This window comes from Electrophorus electricus, chromosome 8, assembly GCF_013358815.1.
Source record: "Electrophorus electricus isolate fEleEle1 chromosome 8, fEleEle1.pri, whole genome shotgun sequence".
In the NCBI taxonomy this organism is placed as follows: domain Eukaryota; kingdom Metazoa; phylum Chordata; class Actinopteri; order Gymnotiformes; family Gymnotidae; genus Electrophorus; species Electrophorus electricus.
In genome coordinates this window covers 6,684,648-6,706,426 of record NC_049542.1, presented here as the reverse complement: position 1 = coordinate 6,706,426, position 21,779 = coordinate 6,684,648, and the positions used below count along the sequence as shown (strand labels likewise).

At 42.3% G+C, this 21,779-nt stretch overlaps 1 protein-coding gene across 4 annotated transcripts in view; it reads left to right on the top strand.

Moving 5' to 3' along the window:
• Positions 1 to 21,518, top strand: part of LOC113587402 (capping protein, Arp2/3 and myosin-I linker protein 3-like) — a 34,591-nt gene extending 13,073 nt beyond the window's left edge. For 2 of the 4 annotated variants that reach the window (XM_035529523.1, XM_035529526.1), the window contains 28 exons: positions 1,444 to 1,553; positions 1,633 to 1,710; positions 2,680 to 2,756; positions 2,943 to 3,047; positions 3,475 to 3,544; positions 3,800 to 3,881; positions 4,687 to 4,783; positions 5,295 to 5,349; positions 6,262 to 6,434; positions 6,617 to 6,685; positions 7,052 to 7,145; positions 7,813 to 7,911; positions 8,164 to 8,283; positions 8,523 to 8,636; positions 8,820 to 8,995; positions 9,480 to 9,567; positions 9,845 to 9,964; positions 10,065 to 10,131; positions 11,015 to 11,202; positions 12,487 to 12,566; positions 13,195 to 13,368; positions 16,019 to 16,223; positions 16,908 to 17,982; positions 18,459 to 18,577; positions 18,894 to 19,017; positions 19,337 to 19,408; positions 19,987 to 20,097; positions 20,669 to 21,518. In XM_035529523.1, coding sequence (XP_035385416.1) covers positions 1,444 to 1,553; positions 1,633 to 1,710; positions 2,680 to 2,756; positions 2,943 to 3,047; positions 3,475 to 3,544; positions 3,800 to 3,881; positions 4,687 to 4,783; positions 5,295 to 5,349; positions 6,262 to 6,434; positions 6,617 to 6,685; positions 7,052 to 7,145; positions 7,813 to 7,911; positions 8,164 to 8,283; positions 8,523 to 8,636; positions 8,820 to 8,995; positions 9,480 to 9,567; positions 9,845 to 9,964; positions 10,065 to 10,131; positions 11,015 to 11,202; positions 12,487 to 12,566; positions 13,195 to 13,368; positions 16,019 to 16,223; positions 16,908 to 17,982; positions 18,459 to 18,577; positions 18,894 to 19,017; positions 19,337 to 19,408; positions 19,987 to 20,097; positions 20,669 to 20,709 — 3,983 coding nt within the window. In that variant the 3' untranslated portion in view covers positions 20,710 to 21,518. The other 2 variants (XM_035529524.1, XM_035529525.1) reach the window with 2 other exon arrangements.
• Positions 21,519 to 21,779: the final 261 nt, after the last annotated feature.

Genomic DNA, 21,779 nt, shown 5'->3' with positions numbered 1-21,779 from the left:
GGCTCTGTTCATTTTGGGATGTCATATCTTTCACATCTGCATGTGAAATGTGGTGTGTAGTGAAGAGGTGTGAGACTCTTGACATCCTTCAGAGGTGAGTTATAAGAGCTTTATGTCAGCTGTGTCATTGCTCTGTCCTGACTCTGAAAAAAAATTGAAACAGTATGCTTAAAAATAGTATATATATATATATATATAAAGTTTATTCTTTGAGGAACAGACAACAGCCAGCTATCATGTGCACCCAGTGAAATATGCATCAGTGTTCTCATCAAAAATTCACATGCAAAATGTGATTTTCGGAGAAACAGCAAGCATTCACAAATTACATCTGCGTCATTATTCATGTCCCAACTGCGCAGAACAGATCCTTTTCCTGCCTGAACTGTCTGGGTGGTGACTTCTGCAGATTGTACTCATTTTATCCATTGAAAATGAAGGGGTTTCTGGTGTGCGTGCGTGTGTGTGTGTGTGTGTGTGTGTGTGTGTGTGTGTGTGGTTGAGTGGATGTATGTCTGTGTGTGTCTGAAATGCTCCAGTTAACAAATTACACAGTGGATGAAGTACCCAGCTGTGCATGTACTGGGAAGTGTGAGCAGCTTGATTTGCTCACAGTGTGCAGTTAAAAGTGGGCATAGCTCTCCATGTGTGTGATTGGCATTGTATGTAGCTAGTATTGCGTGTGTGTGTGTGTGTGTGTGTGTGTGTGTGTGTAGCTGACATTCTTGCTTGTCAGTGTGTGAAACTGTTGCAGCAGTGTGTCATGATCAGAATTCATATGTATAACAGTGTGTGTATCTGATGGTGTGTGTCGGTGGCAGTATATGTAGTATGTTAATATGTGTAGGTGACAGTGTGTAACTAAACAGTATGTGTTGGTGCCTTTGTGTGTAGCTATCAGTGTGTGTTGGAGTCAGTATGTATAGCTATCGGTGTGTGTTGCTATTGGTGTATGTAGCTATCGGTGTGTATAGCTATCGGTGTGTGTAGATTCCAGTGTGTGTAGTTATTAGTGTGTAGCAGTGTGTGTAGTTATCAGTGTGTGCTGCTATCAGTATGTGCCTACTGGACACCATCTCAATGATTTATTTGCTGTCTGCATGTTTCTGCCTTTCTGCTGTGATTCTTTAGCTCCACCTGTCCTCTGTTTCCCGGGATGGTTCCCTGGATGGGTGACACACTCGTTAAGTGCAACTGCTTCATGTAAAGCACATCTGTGGTTTAGAGAAAGCCAATTTACTGCTGTGTTAAAGGTCTGAAAGAGCCGAAGTACAAAATGACTTCGAAACCATCAAGGATCAGTAATAGCCGCATCTCTCTCTCTCTGTCTCTCTCTCTCTCTGTCTCTCTCTCTCTCTCTCTCTCTCTCTCTCTCTCTCTCTCTCTCTCTCTCTCTCTCTCTCGCTCTCATGCACTCTCTCTCTCTTTCTCTCTCTCTCTCAGGTGTGGTCTCTCTCTCTCAGGCTCTTTGCTCTAATGATGATTACTCAAATTCACTCCTTCATCTGGATCTAAGCAAGAATCCTGGCATACTCTCAGGAGAGGATGCAACGGTCAGACAGCACACACACACACACACACGCTTATGCACACAGGAGTGGGGACTAATTCTGGGTCATGGTCTTTGTGCAGCATCTGCACATGTTCCTGTCCCAGCCCAACTGCCTGGTGCATTTGGACCTGTCAGCCACAGACTGCTGTGTAGGCTCTGTGAGTACATCTTAACACCTCCTCAGACATTATTTTCATTGTTTTAGCTCATTTTCAGATTTACTTTCCCAGGGGTGTTCAATATATGTCAGACTGTTGAATAAAATCATAATCACAGACGGAGCTCAGAGATTTAATTGCTTTTAATTTATCCCCAGAATTTTCATGTGTGAAACAGGAGTAGCTAGTTCAGTCTCCACTACTTAACTTCCACAACACACCCATCTTATACATAGCTAATGGCTAAGGTCACGGTTCCTAAAATGCATAAAGTACCCAATATAGAAAGCACTGGAAGATGTATAGAAAATGCACACTGTTAGTTTAACCTGCCAACCCCCTGAGTGCAGCTGACACTACTGCCTAGAATATCCCATAAAGACTTTTGACTCCACAACACAAGTTATATGCAGCATCTCCCTCCTTAAAGAGCTGACACAGCAAACTGGGTGAATAGAGGTTGTGCAGCGTGACCATGTGCCTCCATGCACTCAAAGGAGAGCTGTAAGCTTTGCTAGAAACTCTGAAGAAGCTCAAAATGCTTTTAGATCACTCAGCAGAGGAAAAGCGAGGGATGTTGCTGTCTTTCTCTCCCTGTGGGAAAATGACACAGGTGGGATTTGAAGCTCTCAGTTGTGGGCTGCATCTGTTTTCTGCAAAGCTTTTATTGAATTATTATTATTTTTTTACATCTTTCGCTTTTTACTTCTCTGTCTGCTATTCGGGGAAGAAACTGCTGACTGTCAAAAACATCAATATTTGTCAGAATGTTATTATGCAGGCAATTTTCCATCTCTTTTTATCTCTCTTGAACTCTTTATCTCTTTTTCTTTGTGTGACACCCCCGCTCTCATGTCCCCCTCCTCCCTCTCTGAGTCGTCCCCCCCCCCCCCCCCCCACACACACACACACATATTCCCCTCCACCCGTGTTGGTTCTGCCTCTATTGGCGCCGCCTCTGTCTGGCAGCTGTTTGGGGCTCTGCTCAGGGGATGCTGTGCTGACCTCTCTTATCTCAACCTCTCCAAAAACTCCTTTTCTCACAGGTCAGGTCCTCTCCACCTCTCTCCTCTCCGTTCCTTTGCCATTTGTGCAGTGTAACACCAATCTAACTCTTGACTCTATGCATTGTCCACTAAGATTAATTAAATAAATATTTATGGTACATTGATTAGCTGAAAATCATACTTCACATCTTTTCTCCCTCTCTGTGTCTTTATCTTTTCACTTAGGAAAGTGAAAGAGAGCCTGCCATTGTTCCGCCAGTTCTTCAACTCGGCGTTCAGTCTCATGCACGTCAGCCTGGCATCCACAAAGCTTCCCCCAGATGCGCTCAGGTGAGATGGCCACGCTCGTACCTTGGTGTTTAGAGTTCAGCTTCCCGTCTGTCTCGCATGGCGTCACTTCCCCTACCCTATGAACTGTTTGCTCTGACACTCAGAATGGACGCCGTGAGGGAAGGGCACTTGGGAGGTTAAAGGCGGTCTGCCCCACTCTTGACCCCTCACTCATGTAAAAGTCAAATGGGCTCTGGCTAACACATTTGGATGATTTATGTATTACTGTGGCAATGTGGTTAGATTTAGGTCTGCCCTGCTCTTCGCTAGACATTAGCAAAGATAAAAATCTTTAGGTTCATACACAGAGATACAGCTATGTGTGTTTATGTGTTTCTAATACCATTTTTGGAATAAAAACAGGTTTTGCACTTTATATTCTACCATTCTTTTACTTTCTTTCTTTCTTTGTTTCTTTCTCTGGAAGGAATCTGTTCTTAGGTCTGACCAACAACCCTCACATCAATGACATGCACCTCGATATCAGTGGCTGTGAGGTACCTCTCATACATTGTGTTGTGCACCTGTGTGTTTGTGTTGTTGGCACTGTGCTATGAATAAACTGAATATTTTTATGACAATTTATATATGTGGTTACTTTTTGTTATTTATTTTTTGTTTTGTTAGGCCAACCTTCAGTGGAATCAAGTGTTTAAATAAAGGACATGTGGGAAACTCATGAGCATGTCTTAAGGAGGGTGTAAAAGAGAATATAACCATCTGTCCGTCTCTGTGTCTCTCTCTCTGAATAGCTGAGATCAGCAGGTGCTGCTGTAATACAGGAACTCTTTCCCCGTGTCACCTCTATCGCCACGTTGGACATCTCAGACAATGGTGAGCTCACCGATGACTCCAGTGATACAAAACACTGTGGCCCTGTATAGTTGCAGTGTTAGGTTTCTCAGCTTTGTTTATTCATGTTGGTTTATAATGACTCAAAAAGCAGCTGTAATTTATGATGAAGTAGCCTTAATCATAGGGCTCCCCTAATCAGGGTGTGTGTGTGTTTGTGTGTCTGTGTGTGTGTGTGTGTGTGTGTGTGCGTGTGTGTGTGCGTGTGTGTGAGAGAGTGTGTGCGTGCTTGTGCGTGCGTGTGTGTGTGAGTGTTCATATATGCATATCTGTGTGTGTTAAGGCTAGCTGTGTGTGTGTGTGTGTGTGTGTGTTAAGGCTAGCTGTGTGTGTGTTAAGGCTAGCTCTGTGTGTGTGTGTGTGTGTGTGTGTGTGTGTATTAAGGCTAGCTGTGTATGTGTGTGTGTGTGTGTGTTAAGGCTAGCTGTGTGTGTATGTGTTAAGGCTAGTTGTGTGTATGTGTGTGTTAAGGCTAGCTGTGTGTGTGTGTTAAGGCTAGCTGTGTCTGTGTTAAGGCTAGCTGTGTGTGTGTGTGTTAAGGCTAGCTGTGTGTGTGTGTGTTAAGGCTAGCTGTGTGTGTGTGTGTTAAGGCTAGCTGTGTGTGTGTTAAGGATAGCTGTGTGTGTGTGTTAAGGCTAGCTGTGTGTGTGTGTGTGTGTGTGTGTGTGTGTGTGTGTGTGTGTGTGTGTGTGTGTGTGTGTGTGTGTGCGTGCGTGTGTGTTAAGGCTAGCTGTGTGTGTGTGTGTGTGTGTTAAGGCTAGCTGTGTAACTGTGTGTTTCGCCCCAGGGTTTGATGCAGATCTGCTCAGTGTGTTGCCGGCTCTGTCCAGACATCCCTCACTCAAGCACCTTCATCTTGGCAAAAACTTTAATGTCAAAAGCAGGTAACACCTGTATGTATGTGATAGAGGGAGAAACACACAGGTTAGCACTGCAATATAGTGCTGTAGTGATGTAGCAGAGAGCTCAAATCCAAGACTTCACATTCCACTGTAGCCTCTAAGATCAGGACTCAAACTAAGGTCTGTTACTGAATTACAAGTGTCAGCAATAGGCTCATGTCCATAAGATTCAAGAATTTTTATTCTGTATCATTTTCTTTACTGTAGTACAATTACACTGTAATACATATTGTAACTGAATGTAGTTAGAGTAAATCTCTGACACGTAATGACAGGTGATCACAGAAGGTATGAGGTAACTCCACCACTGTGAAAATAATGGTCTTAGACATTCACCGTATGTGTCAGTTTGACACCTGTTATTGTACCGTGAAAGCATTGTTGAGTTGATTTAGTAACGGCTGTCAGAGCAGTGACTAAGCTGAGGGGAAGTGGGTCATCATCTCTTCGTCCTGCTCCTGTTCTCCACCATGTCTAATTCCTTTCCGCATAGACTGTTGGATGATGTTCTGCAGAAGCTTGTCCAGCTCATACAAGAAGAAGAGTGTGTAAGTGGACCACACTGAAACTCACACTGGAATTCACCACACACTCTAGTACATTCTGCTACATTAAATATGCACCTTCTCAAACACAGCTGGGACACATTAACTTGGGTTACTTCCTTGAATGAACACGCATGCATATGCGCCTCCCGCCACACACACACACACACACATTAACGCACACTCACATACACACACACACACACACACACACACACACACACACACACACACACACAGAACTATGTTTAATTGTAGAGCACCATATTGTGCATCCTGAATAATTGGCAGTGTTTATAAGATTATGGCAGACTTTGTGTTTAACATTGCACAGAACTCCCCCCATAGCTCTTTCTTCTCTACATGATCTACTCCCCTCTTCTCTCTTCTCCTCTCCTCTCCTCTCCTCCCTTGTCCTGCATGTGATCAGTATACATGGATCTGTGTTAACTGCTGTATTGGCCCATAGTCTGTCTTAAAACTCAGCATACGGAAAATCCGTGGCAGAAGCCATATGATAAATATGGGATAATGATGAAGTGGTTTTCTTTCATTATCTCAGTGCATCCTGTCTTCTTTTATCACTTCAGTTACCCATCATCAGCACTCACCCCCGCCCCAATTCGCTTAGTTCGTTTCAGTTAAAATAGTTCAGTTTGATGTGATTTGATTTAACATGATTCATTTCAATTTAGTTCTGTTCAGTTAAATTCATTTGGGTTCAGTTGAAACTAATTCAGTTTAGTCTTATCCATTCCTTTAGATTTAGTTCAATAATGTGCAATAACACCTACGCAATGACTCTCTCCATCTTTCCTCTTCTTTCTTCCCCTCGATCTTTGTCTGTCTCTCTCACTCCCTCTCTCTCTCTCTCTTTCCCGCCCCTCTCTCTCTCTGTCTCTGTCCCTATCCCAGGTACTGCAGTCTCTCTCCCTGGTGGACTCTCGGCTGCGCTCACGGGGCACGGTCCTGGTGAATGCACTGGGCAGCAACGCTTGCCTCAGGAAGGTGGACCTCAGCGGAAACGGCCTGGACGACATCGGTGCCAAGATGCTCAGCAAAGCGTTGCAGATCAACACCACACTGAGGTGGGCTGGGGAGAGGGGCAAGAAACACAAACACATACAGAGAGAGAGAGAGAGAGAGAGAGAGAGCGAGAGAGAGAGATAAGGGGGTAGAAATGAGAGCTGTGATCTTAGCAGGTTTTACTATCTTCTGCTTTAATGCTTTAGAGAGGCTCCAGCAGGCATGCACTCTGTGTTTCTAATAGGAGTGTGACATGGGACCGCAACAGCACCACAGCTACAGGACTGATGGACGTGGCACGAGCCCTGGAACAGTAAAACATACACACACACACACACACACACACACACGTACCTCTGCCTCTTTTGTAGATTTTAGCTGTAATAATAAGTAAATTACAAAAGCACTCACTCAGAGATAAAGCATGACCGAGGCAAATTTTGCCGTGGTTAAGAGTGATTATATCATATTTAAAATGCACTTTCCTTAGGAAATGCAGATCAACGACACAAATGACAAAAGATCTTATTATGCTGGGTGCACACAAACCCTTCAGCTGAAGTTATTTTTGTCTCACTAAATCAATTCTGATTTAGAAATTTCAGATTTGTACCAGAGGCTTCTCTTCTCTTCTCTTCTCTTCTCTTCTCTTCTCTTCTCTTCTCTTCTCTTCTCTCAGTAATTTCACTTTGCAGTATATGCCCATCCCACTGAGTGATGTCACGCAGGCATACCGCATAGCTCCAGAAAAGACGGAGCAGGCGCTCACCAAGGTACGCTACTACACCAGCTGTTTCACACCTTCAGTTACAGGCGTAAAGGCACTAGACACTACTGAGACTCATTATGCTGTATAGTATCACATCACAAGTATATAATGCCTATATACCCTGTGCTACACTGTGTGGTATTAACTACTGTTTGTTAGTAGGGGTTATGATATTAAATAACTGATATCCTTATAACAACTTTGTTAATGTCTGCAAGATCATTGTAATGTTGTCAGCTACATTCTCATTCATGTGCTCCTGTGAGAATGTCATTTAATATAAATGAGAAAACAATCCATTTTGTGAAATAACTGTAGCAGGCATTCATGTCATGTGCTCTAATGAAATTGTAATTTATTATACTCTTTATTTTATGATTTATGTACTGATGCGCATAAATCCCAACAAAGCTTTTCTTGTAAATTAAATCGTGGAACTATCATACCTTTAGAATGCATTTGTCTGACGCTAAGGCACAACACTAATTATGCAGAGTAGATCACAGGAGATATGAGTTGAAGGGCCTTTTTAAATCTTTGCATGGTCATAGTTTGGAGATCTCAGCTGTGTGTGTAGAGGATACTGAGGTACCCCATTTTTGGAGGTGTGGGGCATCATAAGTGCGGAAAGCAGAGTGATTACGATGATGGCACTTTTTGTGTTCTTCCAGATTCAGCGTGCTTTGCTGAGGAACAACCAAACCCAGCGTTTCTCACAGAGACAAGCACTGCGTCTGCACCAAGGCCTGGTAACCAGCACTGCTGAACAGGTGTGTGTGTGTGTGTGTGTGTGTGTGTGTGTGTGTGTGTGTGTGTGTGCCTGTCTCTTCAGGTAATGGAGAAGTTATATGCACAGGAACAGAAGCAGGTGTTTGTGTGTGTGTGTGAATGTGTGGTGTCTGCTGCATCTGTGTGTGAGTGGGCATCTGATATTTTGACTTAGCAGTGCAGATGTGTGTGTGTCTGTGTGTGTGTGTGTGTTTGTGTTTATGCAGGTATCTGATATTGTGTCTTGCCCTCAGGTGATGGAGCGCTTGTGTGTGCGGGTGCAGCAGCAGGTATGTGTTCTACGTGGTGTGGCAGAGGTTGAGGACCTTCAAGCAGCAAAACAGGTTCTGAAGGAGGCCCGTAACTCTCGCGCGGTGAGTGTGTGTTTCTTTCTGTTTGTGTGTGTGTGTGTGTGTGTGTGTGTGTGTGTGTGTTAGCCACAACTGAATAGGAAGAAAGTACACATAAATAATTAAACAGCAGCACTAATCTTAGGTTTTGACTCTTTAGTATAATGTACAGTTGCCTGTATTGTGTCTGCAAAGAGGGTGACATTCTGACATTCTTCCTATCTCTTTCACCCTCTCTTTGTGCCTCTAACCCCTGCCCCCAGCTCTATCCATCTCTGTGTGAGCTGGCTCATGTGCTGTCTGTGGACGGGCCCGTCCGGCAGAGGTTGGACTCACTGGCTGGGGAACTAGCCAAGGCTGCAGATAAAGAACTGCAGGTACACACGCACGCACGCACACACACAAACACACAGACATGCACAAACACACCCTCACATTTTGAAAAAGTCAAGGAAATGCGTCATCAACTCTCAGTTACTGTTACTCACTAGTGCCCCCTACTGGTCTAAAAGTCTGTTATGAAGATTGATAGATTGATTGACTGATTGTTTGATTGGTAGGTGATCGTGGAGTCTATGGTTTCTCTGTGTCGGGAGCTGTGTCCACTCTCGTCTGCAGCGGCAGAGCAACTGAGTCCTCCAATTTCGTCCGTCTCGGAGCGAGTATCCATCCCACGCTCTTCCATCCGGACAGCGCTGATGGAGAGAGCAGCCCAGGACATCCACCGGGCACTGGAGTAAGGGTGGGAGGGGTGGAGTGATAGGGTGCATGAAAGAAAGGATAGGAAGAATGGCCCCTTTGGTTGGCCAGTAGACTGGTTTGTGCATTAGTGAATTGAATTGTATCTGTTTGAATTGCATTCAGTTCAGTTTAAATGAATAAAATTGAATTGAATAGGGATTGAACTGAATTGAATTGAAAGGGGGACAGGAAAGAGGGGAGCATGAAAGACAAAGATTAAAGGAATACAGACATTAAGCAGAACTCTCTTGGTGGGACATAGAAGGCTATGATGGATTGATAGAAAGACAGGAGAGAGCAAGCAAGAAAATGGAGGGGTAAGGAAAACCATGAGAATGGAACAGATAAAGACTGATAACAGTTGCTCTATGTGGCATATTTATGTCTGTGCTGAGTGATTGTTGAGGTTGATAGATATTCATCTCTCTTTCTCTCTCTCTCTCTCTCTCTCTCTCTCTCTCTCTCTCTCTCTCTCTCAGGGAGGTTAAGCTGTCAGTCGTGTCTTATCTCACCAACTCTATTGTGGATCAGATCTTACAGGAGCTCTACTCCACACACAAAGCTCTGGTAGGAGCTCTCTCTCTCTCTCTCTCTCTCTCTCTCTCTCTCTCTCCATACTGTCTTTTCTTTTTTTTCTCTTTCTTTTCACTGTGTTTAAGTGCATTATTTGATTTTTTTTAATCTACATGTAAGCAAACCTTTGGTTTTTACTTACATTGTCTTCCATTTAACTGAGTATTATTAAGAAGTCAGTGGTATTGATCAGTGATGTATTTTTATTGATTGTGTGCGTGTCTGTCTGTATGTGTGTGTGTGTTTCTGTGCACGTGTGTGTGTGTGTCAGACTCAGCAGGTGTCTCAGCTGAAGCAGTGGGATGGCGTATGTGATGGAGGCACAGGGAGAAGGTCTCACAGACACAGAGACTCACTTGAGATTACTGATGAAGAGCTTGGCACCAGCATTGTGAGTCTGTGTGTGTGTGTGTGTATGTGTGGTTGTGCATTTGTATATGTTGTGATTGTGTGGATGTGCAATAAATTCATTTTTTGCTTTATGTATGCAGGACACTATTGCCATTAAAAAGCGCAGTTCCAGGACCAGACGGATTCGACCGGTATCGACTAGACTAAGTAAATGTATTCCCTCTCTCAATGTCTGTCTCACCCTCTGTTACTTCCTCTGGTGCTCCATTAGTATGAGTCTCCTGCTGGGCTAGTTTATGACCCTCTCTAACAGCCCCTCCTACATACACACACACACACACACACACACTCAAACATGCACACACGCATACATGCACACATATACACACAAATGCGCACACACACACACTTTGCTAAGGCATTTGCCTGACTTTACAAAACTGTCAAGTTATGCTCAAACAGAGAAACTAACTAAAGTGCTTTCTTTCCCACTCTCTGTCTTTTTCTGTCTCAGACATACAAACTTGCAGTTTTTAATCTATTAGTGAGCTTTACAGTGTTTAAAGTCATTTTCACAATTATCTCAGTACCATGTCTACTTCTTTAAAACACTTAACAGATTCAGCATATCAATAGTCTATGTGAACTAAATACAGTACTGTAAAACATTCATTCATTTACAGTTTACTGTAAATTTATATAGTCATCTGTTCTGAGAGGTAAAGCAACAGATCAAAAGTTTCTTTAGATGGCTTGAAATATTCTGTATGCAAAAATAGAGGAAAGGGAAACATAGCATATGCATTTTACAATGTTACAATTTGTTTGCATTTTGAAGTTTATTGTGCATTGAGTGACAAAGCAGTCTTGCGGGAGAAAGCATATGTTATAGCTGTTATAGTTATGACAGTATCAGTCACTTTTGAGTGAAATATGAAGTGCTTAGGTGGTTGTGTGCACCAAAGGTTAACTGATATGCTGGGGAGTTTGTTTCAAAAGCACACTGTGTAAAGAGTTTTGAAAAAGTGGACATGTCTGCCTTGGTCTCTTTTTCTCTGTCTTCCTCTCTAATTCTGTCTGTTTGTCTCAGGTTTGTGTGATGACTCCAGCTCATCACCTCCCACATCTGCTGCACAGCTTTCCTCGCCTCTATCCCGCTCCGCATCGTGGGAAGGCTTGTCCGCGTTGCCTACCCAGGGTGCACCTCTGCATCATGTAACGCGTGTCAGGCCGAAGCCGCCACGAAGGCACAAAGGGGCACTCCTTTCGTCCGACTCGGTAAGGTTTCTTATTTTCATCTGACTCAGTGAGGTTTCTCCTTTTTCTATACACAGAGTGTATACCTTCACTAGCTTCACCTAAACTAAATCTTGCAGATGTGAATTCATGTTGGATTAAAATCCAAGTGGATAGGGAATACAAGTCAAAGCCCTTGCCGAATATGCAAAACCTTGTTTGAATATCTTAAAATGTGTGTGGGTTTGCCAAGTACCCACCCATGTGGTATTCTCTAATGAATATTCATGTTAATAACCATGTCATCTTATGCAGGGACCTTTTAATATTTTATTCATAAAAAGTCCCCAAATGCAAGCATGTGTAGACATAGATATATTACCCACTGAATAATGAACAGTAGCAAAAACTGCTAGAGGTGTATCCATGCAGGGCAAAGCATGTTAATGTATGTTCATAACTCAAACATTAGATTCAATGCTGCATCAACAAAATGTTTTATTGATAAAATCAGCAAGGGTCATGACCAGTAATAGGGAGCATTCCGTCTTGACAATGAGGAGAGATATACCAGACACATTAGATATTATACCAGACACATTAGATATTAAGAGCCTCCAGTCATAAGTGCTTAAGAGAGAATGGGAGTGAAAATGACATTAACATCGCTCATCTGTGTGTGTGTGTGTGGGGGGGGGGGGGGTGCGGGGTAGGGAGGGGGAGTATAGGGCAGTAAGGGCAAGCGTTTGGTCTTTTAGGAGATTTGAAAGCAAAATACAGTATTTAACTTCTCTGTTTTAGTGAGTGTGTATGTAACAGTGGGAGTCCCACATTATCCATGCAGCTTCTATCCGAACCTTCCCAGTGATCTTGCCATACTTTCTCTCGTGTTCCACAATTATAGAAACAATACAAAAAACAAACAACAACAAAAAAAACCTCTTAATCAAACTGGGGACTCATAAGTCCCGTCACATTCCAGAATTTTGCAACTGGCATCTGGTCCCATTTTTCTTTCCCCCTGAGTGGCCTGGCAGGGGTCCAGTGGAGGCTCTCTGGAGAGGGTAAGAGTATGGGGCAATGCAGAATCTGCATTTATCATGGTGGGCTGTTCCCAGACTGCAATATCCCATGCACCCAGCTGATAGGACCATTGACCAAGCGAGAGGCAAGGAAATGATTTACAGTGGATTTACAGTGGAACTGTGTGTGTGTGTGTGCGTTGTATAAGGTACTTGATCCTTACAAATATAAATATAAAAAATGTGTTTTTTTCTGTCTGTATATCTCTCTCTCTATCTCTCTCACGCTCTCTCTGTCTCTCAGCACTGTACTGAAAATGGAGCTGTCACTCCACTGGATGATGGACTGCCTGATTTTTATAGCAAGAGGGTTCTCCCTGATAGGTACACACACACACACACAGACACACACACACCCACCCACACACACATACACAAAGACAAAGTTCTAGGCAGACAGATGAGTCTGCAAATGAATATTGTAGATGCTTTTACCGTAATTACATTTTTCCTGTTAAGCACATTTCTAATGAAACCTCTCTGAATGCACCCTCCTGTGCCAGCACACAGAGTTGCCTAGCAACGCATGGGGCTCACTAAGATGTTATTATGTTGTTGCCAGGCAACAGCTGCTTGGAATCATGGGGGTTCCGTGGGCCAGTGAAAGGGCATCGTTCCAGATAAATAATGCAGTGGCTGTAAATCACGTTTAGGCCCTAACTCTGATCTGTGGAAAAGCATTTGAAAGGAAATACTTTGCTTTGTAAGACAGAGTGACTGTAATGGCTGCATCCTAGATAGTAGGACTATGATTGTGCCCTGATACACTCATCATTATGTCACATGTTTACTAAATAAAGAAAAAGTTGAATGAGAAATGAGCAACATGCTTAAAAAACAAAACAGAAAATTAGACAAATTACTAATTTTCTATTCTGCTTTTGTTCATCTTCTTCTCTCTTTTTCTTTTCTTTTTTGTTTTCCTTTCTTTCTTCCTTTTTTCCTCTCTCAGTCAGTTATCCTCCCTTCATAAGGCTCACTCCCTTAGGCGAAAAAAGAGCCGCAACGTGCTGGCCATCTTTGGTTTCCGTAGGAATCGGAGTGCTACCCTGTCCAATCAGGAGCCAGACTCACTGGGCGTGGCCTGTAGTGAGGATTGTTGGACAGTTGCCACGGCTCCCACTGGGTCAGTCAGATACAAACAACAACAAAAGTTTTTTATAAAAAGGCTTTTTTCCTGAACTTCTGAACTTTTGTGTCCCCTATCATGTTAACCATTTGTCCCCTAAAATAGATCATTATTACCCTCAACAGACATAACACTAGCAATTTTGTAAGGGAAAAAAAGGTTTTTTTATGTTAAGCTAGCTTTCCATTCAGGTACAGGGTAAAGCTAGACAGAGTTGTTTAGACTGTTTTAGTGTCTTCCATTAAAGAAAACCTCAATTTCAATGATCATAATTTTATTTTGTGGTATACTAGAATAGATTTACATGATTCAGTGTATCAAAAACATTATTTTTCTCATACTGTACATCTCTTTTTACCTTCTGTCTGAAACACTCTTAGACCTCATATATTTTATGCCACCCTCATGATGAGTCCAGTCTGCTTGGATTGGGCAGCTGCCAGAGTGGTTCCGCTCTTACATGTCCAGGCCCTGTCTTGCAGTATGCAGACAGACACTTTTTTCCCTACCAGCTGTAAACATCAGTGTGTTTGAAATTTTAGAAATCATTAGAATGTGTGGTGGTTTCCAAGCTGTTCACGGTCCCCTGAACAAACATGAAGTTCTCTGCAAGCAGGCAAAATTTAATACATTTAATACTAAAAGTTCCCAGGGGCATTAGAAACTTAGCTTGCCAGTAAGCAGAGGCCTACAGTGGATTGCAAACTGTAACACTACAGCTTGTAATCATAAATCCACCTCCACAATTGAACATTGACATCTAGTGATAAACAAAAACATAATTTCCATACAATTTTAGGCAAAGGTTGTAGCTGATTAGCAAAACCTTTATAACACAATAAGATTAGTCGTCAATTTAGCTTTGTTAGCTAAGAAGCCTATCACTGAGAAATAGATCGTAGTGGTTTCTTTGTTTGGTTTAAATCACAGATCCACAAAGAATATTGCATACTTACAGGTTGGGAACCTGAATCTTCCACTGGGCCACACAAAATTGGAACAGCACTGTCCTTAAGGAGTAAGAGATGCAAAAATCTAGCATCAAACTGTGTATGGTTTTTGAAGCAGTCCTCCATGAAGTTCAAGGCACTAAGATAATTGGAACAGTGGAGGGAATAGTGGTGCTATCTTTGGCAGAGCATACAAGATTTCCTCTCATAATGCGGAACACATCATCTTCTCAACGTGGCTACAAAGCTGAAATAACTCTTCCCTGCCTCCTGTATATGCTATGTGTTGTGTGAGGACATACCAAGGTTGCCAGTAGATGGGTAACAATATGGAACGTGTTATGAGATCACATCATCTTGTAACAAAGAATATGGCTAAGGCATTTCAGGCAGCTGAGAAAAGTGATTTCTTTGGGAGAGAGTTAGTCACTCTGGCTCACTCTCTTTACATGCAGAAAAAACTAATAGAAAGGAAAAAACTGGAAAAACATAATAGATCCCCTTTAAGAAAAATAGCTCGATCAGAGGGGATCCGCATTCAAAAGGTTTTTAAATGTTAATGACAGACAAATAGTGAAAATGAGCTTGTTTACTTGTACGTACAGAAATGACACGTTCCAACATAAAAGTGGTTATTATAAAATCAAAGGTCAGTATGTGACATTTTGTGTCAACTGTGTGATATTACTTCAATATATGTATGCTCTGCAAAATACATGTTAAAACACTCCTATGTGAGGGCCTAAGCACGGCTAAAGCTCTGGTGCTTTCTGTCCATCAAGTTCATTCATTTGACATCCTGCAGGAGTAGACCAGGTCACTCACAAAACTGAGTGTTTGTATGTAGATGACAGGCAGTGAGGAGGGATATGTGATGAGCAGAAACACTGTCCGTAATAACAGTCTATGTGAAAGTGGAGTACTCCCTCTTCCATCACACATAAGAGAGGAGACAGGGAAGATAACTCAGTAAGCCATTAATGAGCACTAAAGTGCTTGATTACTTGTGGTTCTTTGAATTGCATTAATCCTTGACTAAAACCAGCCCCAAGATCTGGTTCTTAATCATCTGAAATTAGCATGTAAGGCGTAATTAAAGGCCGCCCTTTTCGAGTAACAGCCCATATAGATGAGATCGTTCAGAGCTATGTATTAGGTGCCAAATGGAGCATCTCAACTTTTTTCATTTGTTACGCTTCTTTAAAACATTTTTTACCTGCTCTCTTTCCTGCACCCCCCCTCCCCTCGGAAAGTTCAAACCACTTTTTGATTCACTGGACTATTTGTTGATGAAGTATAGGGAGGTTTTTACATCATTTGGTTTTATTTTTGGAGCTGGAACATCCAAAATGGCAAAAGCTTAATTTTATTGTAGGTCAAGCAAATCCTGGGATTTATAAAGAATCCTGCAAATCCTGCGATTTTATACTGAATTTATAATGAAAGGCACCTCGCCTTTGTTAATTTCTCTAGTAAAGTCCAGGATTGAATTTAGATTTTATAAAGCCGTGAGTGACATGGAGGTACTTGAACTGGAATGGTGTAATGAAGATGTCTTTTACACTGTGGTGGCAACTGTGAGTTCATTTTTTCCTGTCCATGGAACTGATGTTGTCAGGTTAATTTTTAGTGTATGTAAAGTATTGCATGAGGTATGTAGTATCTAATTCTCTCTTACTGTCTCTCCCTCTGTCCAGAAATGCCCTTGAGAATGTTTACACCCTTCTTCAGCCTCCCAGGCTGCCTGGAAGGGGCAACTGTCCAGCCGAGGTGACTGATGGGACTGTGGAAGATCAGAGGATGGAGGAACCCAGAGTAGGGGTGATGGAATTACGCTCTGTTCAGGGCATGGCCCTCACCACCTTTAAGGGAAACAAATACCCCTTCTATACAAGCAAAATGGTATGGAAACCACGTCCACAGTTTTGCCTGAAATTCTGTTGTGCTGATTCACATGCTGCTTTGTTCTTGAAGACAAGGTCACAGATTTAGAAAAAAACAAAGCTGCAACCTCACCAGTGAATTTTCTGAAGAAAACCATTGTGGGGCAAGTTCTAAATACTCCTACCTTGCTTCATAAGGGCGGGTGGGGGGGTCAGTGGGCAGCTTTACTAGGCAGAAGTGGAATGTGTGATGACAGCCAGTTGAAGGGCTGTGTCATCCTGACTGGAACACCAAGCAGCGACTCGACAATATAAAATAGTCATGAGCACATACTCATACACAAACACCACCGTGCAGTGCATGTCAACAGCAGAGCTTCTTTATACGCAATTAACAAACCTGAAGGCTCTTCGGTTTGGTGTTCCTCCTCCAGACTCCTCCCCTAAACCAGAGATGCTTGGCTTATTGTTAATGTGGAGGAGTAACAATTAGTTAGATATGTTAATTTAATGGCACAGTGTACATTACATTTATTTTAAGCAAAATAACATTCCCAAATTACTTTAAGTTTGGTGATTGCTGTTTTATTCTCCTGCTAATGTGTCTTAATGTGTACATTTACTTTATTATTTTGTGAATTCACACAAAGATCTTAAATTTGGTTCTGATTGGGCTTTTTGCCTCCCGTTTATGTGACTACAGAAATCGGAGGTGGAGACTGACCACGAACCACACTCTGTAACAGACAAAAACTCTGAGAGAGAGATCAACAGGCAGACATTGTGGCTGGCAGAGAGACAGACCAGCAGAGAGGTAGACAGGCAAAGGCTTATTGACAGAGAGCTTGACCGACAGATGTCCAGGCAGTCAGAGAGGGCTACTGAAAGTGAGGCAGACAGACACACTCTGAGACACCCAGACAGGGAAGTAGACAAGCAGATACCAAAGCAGACAGAAAAGCTCTCAGAAAGAGAGGTAGACAGGCAGACCCTGAGGAAGATAGACAGGGAGTTAGACAGACAGACAGCACGGCAGCTGCCAGAGAGAGAGGTAGACAGGCACACTTTGAGGCAGATTGATAGAGAGCTCGACAGGCAGATGCTATGGAAGCCAGAGAGGCATTCGGAGAGGGAGTTAGACAGGCACACCCTCAGGCAAATAGACAGACAGGCTGAGGCACAACAGAGGCAAGCTAGCAGACAGTGGGCCGACTACAGGCAGACCAACAGAGGGCTAGAGAGGCAGTGGTCAGAGTTGAAGCAGACAGACACCCAGTGGACAGACCTAAGGCAGGTGGACAGGCAGTCTGAGAGGCAGTGGATAGACAGGCAGGCAGAGAAGCATGCGAGCAGACAGACACATTGCCAGTGGTCACCCACGGACAGGCCGCTGCCCCCCTATCCAGCAGGGGACAGGACACCGTCCCCTAGCACACAAGATGAGAGGCAAATGTTTGCGGATGCAGAGCAACAGCTGAACTGTGATGCACAAGCCAACAAGCCTGTGATCACAGACCCACGCTCTGAGAGAGACAGGTCCAGGGAGGAGGCTGTGGAGAGACCCCCACCCTTTGACACACGGGCAGAACAGCAGGCAAACCAGAGGATGGACCAGAGAGCAGAGTCATGGCAGTCAGAAGAGAGATGCAGGGGAACAGGGGCCACGATGGCACCTATCGGGCGTTCCATGCACTGCCTCTCTAAACCGAACCCCCCTCCACAGAGCAGTAAACCAAGCTTGGCCAAACTCAGACAGAGACCCTTGCAGGAGAGCTCAGGTACTACAACTCAGGGTCTGCTAAGATGGTAGACAAGGGGCTTAAATTAATATCTTACATTTCTTACTGTCAGGGATTCCAAATTGGACAATGACCTAGATAATCTGTGCCTAAGACCAGAGATGCACAAAGTCAGTTTTAATTACATTCCATAGACCTGCAATTGTTGATACTCTTACTTCTCCTTCTTGTAACTACATGCATATCATATTAGCTTCAACAAATAACATTGTTGAATAATTCACAGTAGTTACTGAATAATATGCCTTTAGACTAAATAATTAAAAATACTCAATATCAATTTTTTTTTAAATAAATAAAATAAGCAGTTTTCAGATTTGACAGTTATAATAACACTATAACTAATAACTAATTAACAAATTAACACTAATAAATGTTACTTTTTAACATTCCCTTATTATATTGTTTGCATGTGTTTGGTAATATTCTTTTGTTTTGATCTCATCTGTTAATAGGTACTGAGGATGAAAGTGGAGCAGAGAGGGATAGCGGTAGAGTAGAAAAGAAAGACAGAGAAGGAGGAATGGAGAGAGCAAGAGAAACAGAGGGACAGCCCCCTCCAATCCCAGCAAAGGTAGAGTGTGTGTGTGTGTGTGTGTGTGTGTGTGTGTGTGTGTGTGTGTGTGTGTGTGTGTGTGTGTAAGTGTGCATTTGTGGGTGCATATATGTGTAAGTGTGCATTTGTGGGTGCATGTGTGTCTGTGTGTGTGTGTGCTTGTATTTGCGTGTTTATGTGTGTGTGAGCATGTGCGCGCATGTGTGTGCCTTTGTGTGTGTGTGAGCATGTGCACGCATGTGTGTGCCTTTGTGTGTGTGTGTGTGTGTGTGTGTGTGTGTGTTTTAAAGGAGTGTATGAGTAATGTAGCTTATTTTTGCATACTGACTCACAGCCAAAGACTGCCCCCTATGTGCTCTCTCCAACTGAATCAGCAAATGAGAGGAAAGTTCCACCATTTGTACCAACGTCCTCTACAAAGCCTCCACTAGGATTGGCTGAGAGATCCCATACTCAAGGTTTGCTTTCATTGTTTTTGGTCAATGAGGTTTTCAAACTTTACTGTTTATGCTGCTTTTTAAACTGTTTATGATTATTTTGTTTTTGAGGAGAAATTCTGCAATTAAAATGCTTTGTCAGCACAAGCACTATTAGGGATTTTGTGTATGTGATGTTCTGGTATAATGCTTTATACTTCATTAGTCTGATAGACAGATTACTGTGCATTTATTTCACACCACCTCTGTGTGTATAAATAAGTAATCCCAATTGGTTAGTAGTTGTGATTTGTAAATCCTGATTGGTTAGTAGTTGTGTTTGTTTGTGGATGCTGAGCAGGGGAGGAGAGCATGAGGCCTCAGGCTCCATTGAAGCCCCAGCGCAACAGAAAGGCTCTGTCCTGTGACACAGGTTTGTTGTGCATTCACATAACACACACACATACCTGTCTAAAATGACTGGATTTCAATATTGTACAGAAAAACAAAACCCATCCTGTTGTGAGCAGTTGTTTAAGCACGAGGGACAGTTACCATGGAGGATCTCAGCTTTTTTTCCACACTCCATGATCTGTGGAGTCCTGCGCACATAACAGCGTCCACGTTTCCATGCTTTGAATGATAGTCTTGTTGGACATTCCATGCTGGAGTCACATGTTACAGTATGGAAGATCTCGCCCCTAATTTCAACACAGCACTACATTCTACAGTGGAGCAGTTTTATAATTGTCTATATTTGTGCATGTCCTGTTATATAAATATTGGCAAACTGTCTAATATTGTAATAAAACAAAGACAGATTAATGAATTAAGACAGAGTTTTCATGACAAGGTAGTATATTTCTCCTCTGTCTGGATTCATGCACAAATGTGTGTGTGTGTGTGTGTATGTTTCTCTGTTTGTGTCTTAAGTCTTTGTATAACATAAAAAGTGTGTGTGTGTGAACTGTCCTGATTGCGTCCCTGTCTCGCGTCAACCTTCTCCCTCAGGCCCAGACAGGGACAGCCCCCATAACCTGGAGAAGCCCCCAAACCCTCGCAACCCCCCTGTGAAAAAACCTAGACTCCCCCAGAACAGAAACCAATCCTTGGAACACCCTGGTACTGTGTATGTGTGTTCTGTGTGTGTGTGTGTGTGTGTGTGTGTGTGTGTGTGTGTGTGTGTGTGTGTGTGTGTGTGTGTGTGTGTGTGTGTGTGTGTGTGTGTGTTGTTATTGATCTGTGTTTAAGATGAGATGTTTATGTTATATAGGTTTTCATTTAAATTTTAAGATTGCATTCATCAAAGTTAGTTACATTGAACACTTCACCGGTGTAGTTCACTAACCACCGAGTAGCCTGTGACCAAGGGAGAGGAAAAGGGAGAGTGTTCAGTTTTTACTGAACAGTCTCTCTGTTAATAAATTAAAAACACTTGTGGAGCATGAGTCTAACATTAACATACCCTGAACATTTAAAAATGAGTAGGGATGCATTTAAAGGTTGAAACCAGCATTCCTCTACCTATCATGACCATAGTGAATTTTAAGATAGATCTTTGTTCTGCCTACACAACAGTGTGTTACAGTTTATTAACATCAGATGTAATTCTGATATAAAGTGTTTTTTTAATTAACTGTACTGTTTTCATCAGAGGACTCATTCCCCTCTCTCTCTCTCGCTCTTTCTGTAGACTGCGTTGGGCTGCTGCCTGGAAACAGTGAGCCTTTGTGACAACTGTATACACCTCACATGTCAGAGGCTGACCTGAGGGTTGCCATGGTGACAGCGAGGCCAGGGCTTAGACAGAAACATGGTTAATTCACTGGGGAGTTGGTTAGGGAGGAGAGTGCATGCTGGAGAGAAACAGGAAAACAAAATGAGCCAAAAATGGAGTGGGGGGTGGAGGCTGGTGATGTCATAGCATTTATGATAAACATTTGCACTTAGACAGGAGTTCATGAATGTGGTCCCATAAATACACACAGGCTCTTTTTCACATTCCTTGTTCGTACTTTCACATTTAAATGTGCGCTACATAAAACTTTCCTGCTTTTAATAAATATATGTTGATTCTGCTCTAAAACTCTTCACCACTTAAATGCTTTTTTTGTTATTGCAATGGGGCCAAGCACCAAATAATTTTCTTATTATTAATACATAAAGGTTTATATAAATTTGATTTTTATACAGTTGTGTTTAGTTAAAATTGGAAAAATAGATTTGTATGTATTTATGCAAATCATTATAATTTGCATTGTTTGCGTTCACATACAGTAAATGCATATGACTTTTCTTTAGTTGAAACTCGCAACTGAGTTGTAAATATTTCTATCTGTCTCTGCTTTCATGAGCTGCTGTGTAATATATTTTGTAGAAAGAGAAAAAATGAGGAACTTGTGTGTGTATATATACATATATATGAATTAATGAATACATTGGGAAAGGTATGTGTGTCAGTTCTGTGGCCAGCACTGTTATGTTGTAAAAATAGACAGGAATGCTTCTTAGCAGTAAAGATCATTAAAAAGGCAGGTAAAAAAGACAAGAGTGGGTTTTTCCCAGTAAAATGATGGATTAATTAATAAATAGTGCCTGGTTTGCAAAGTGCTTTGGTTTAAATCATGTTTTTTATATTGATATAATATGTAATGTGATGAGCAATGTTTGTTTTTCAGATCCTGCACATTACTATGATGTCTAGGCCTTCTTATGTTGTCACAGGCAAAACTGTGATCAGTGAAAGAGAAAGATTTAATCTATTTAATGTTTTTTTTAACATGATTTAACCTGGGACTGAGATA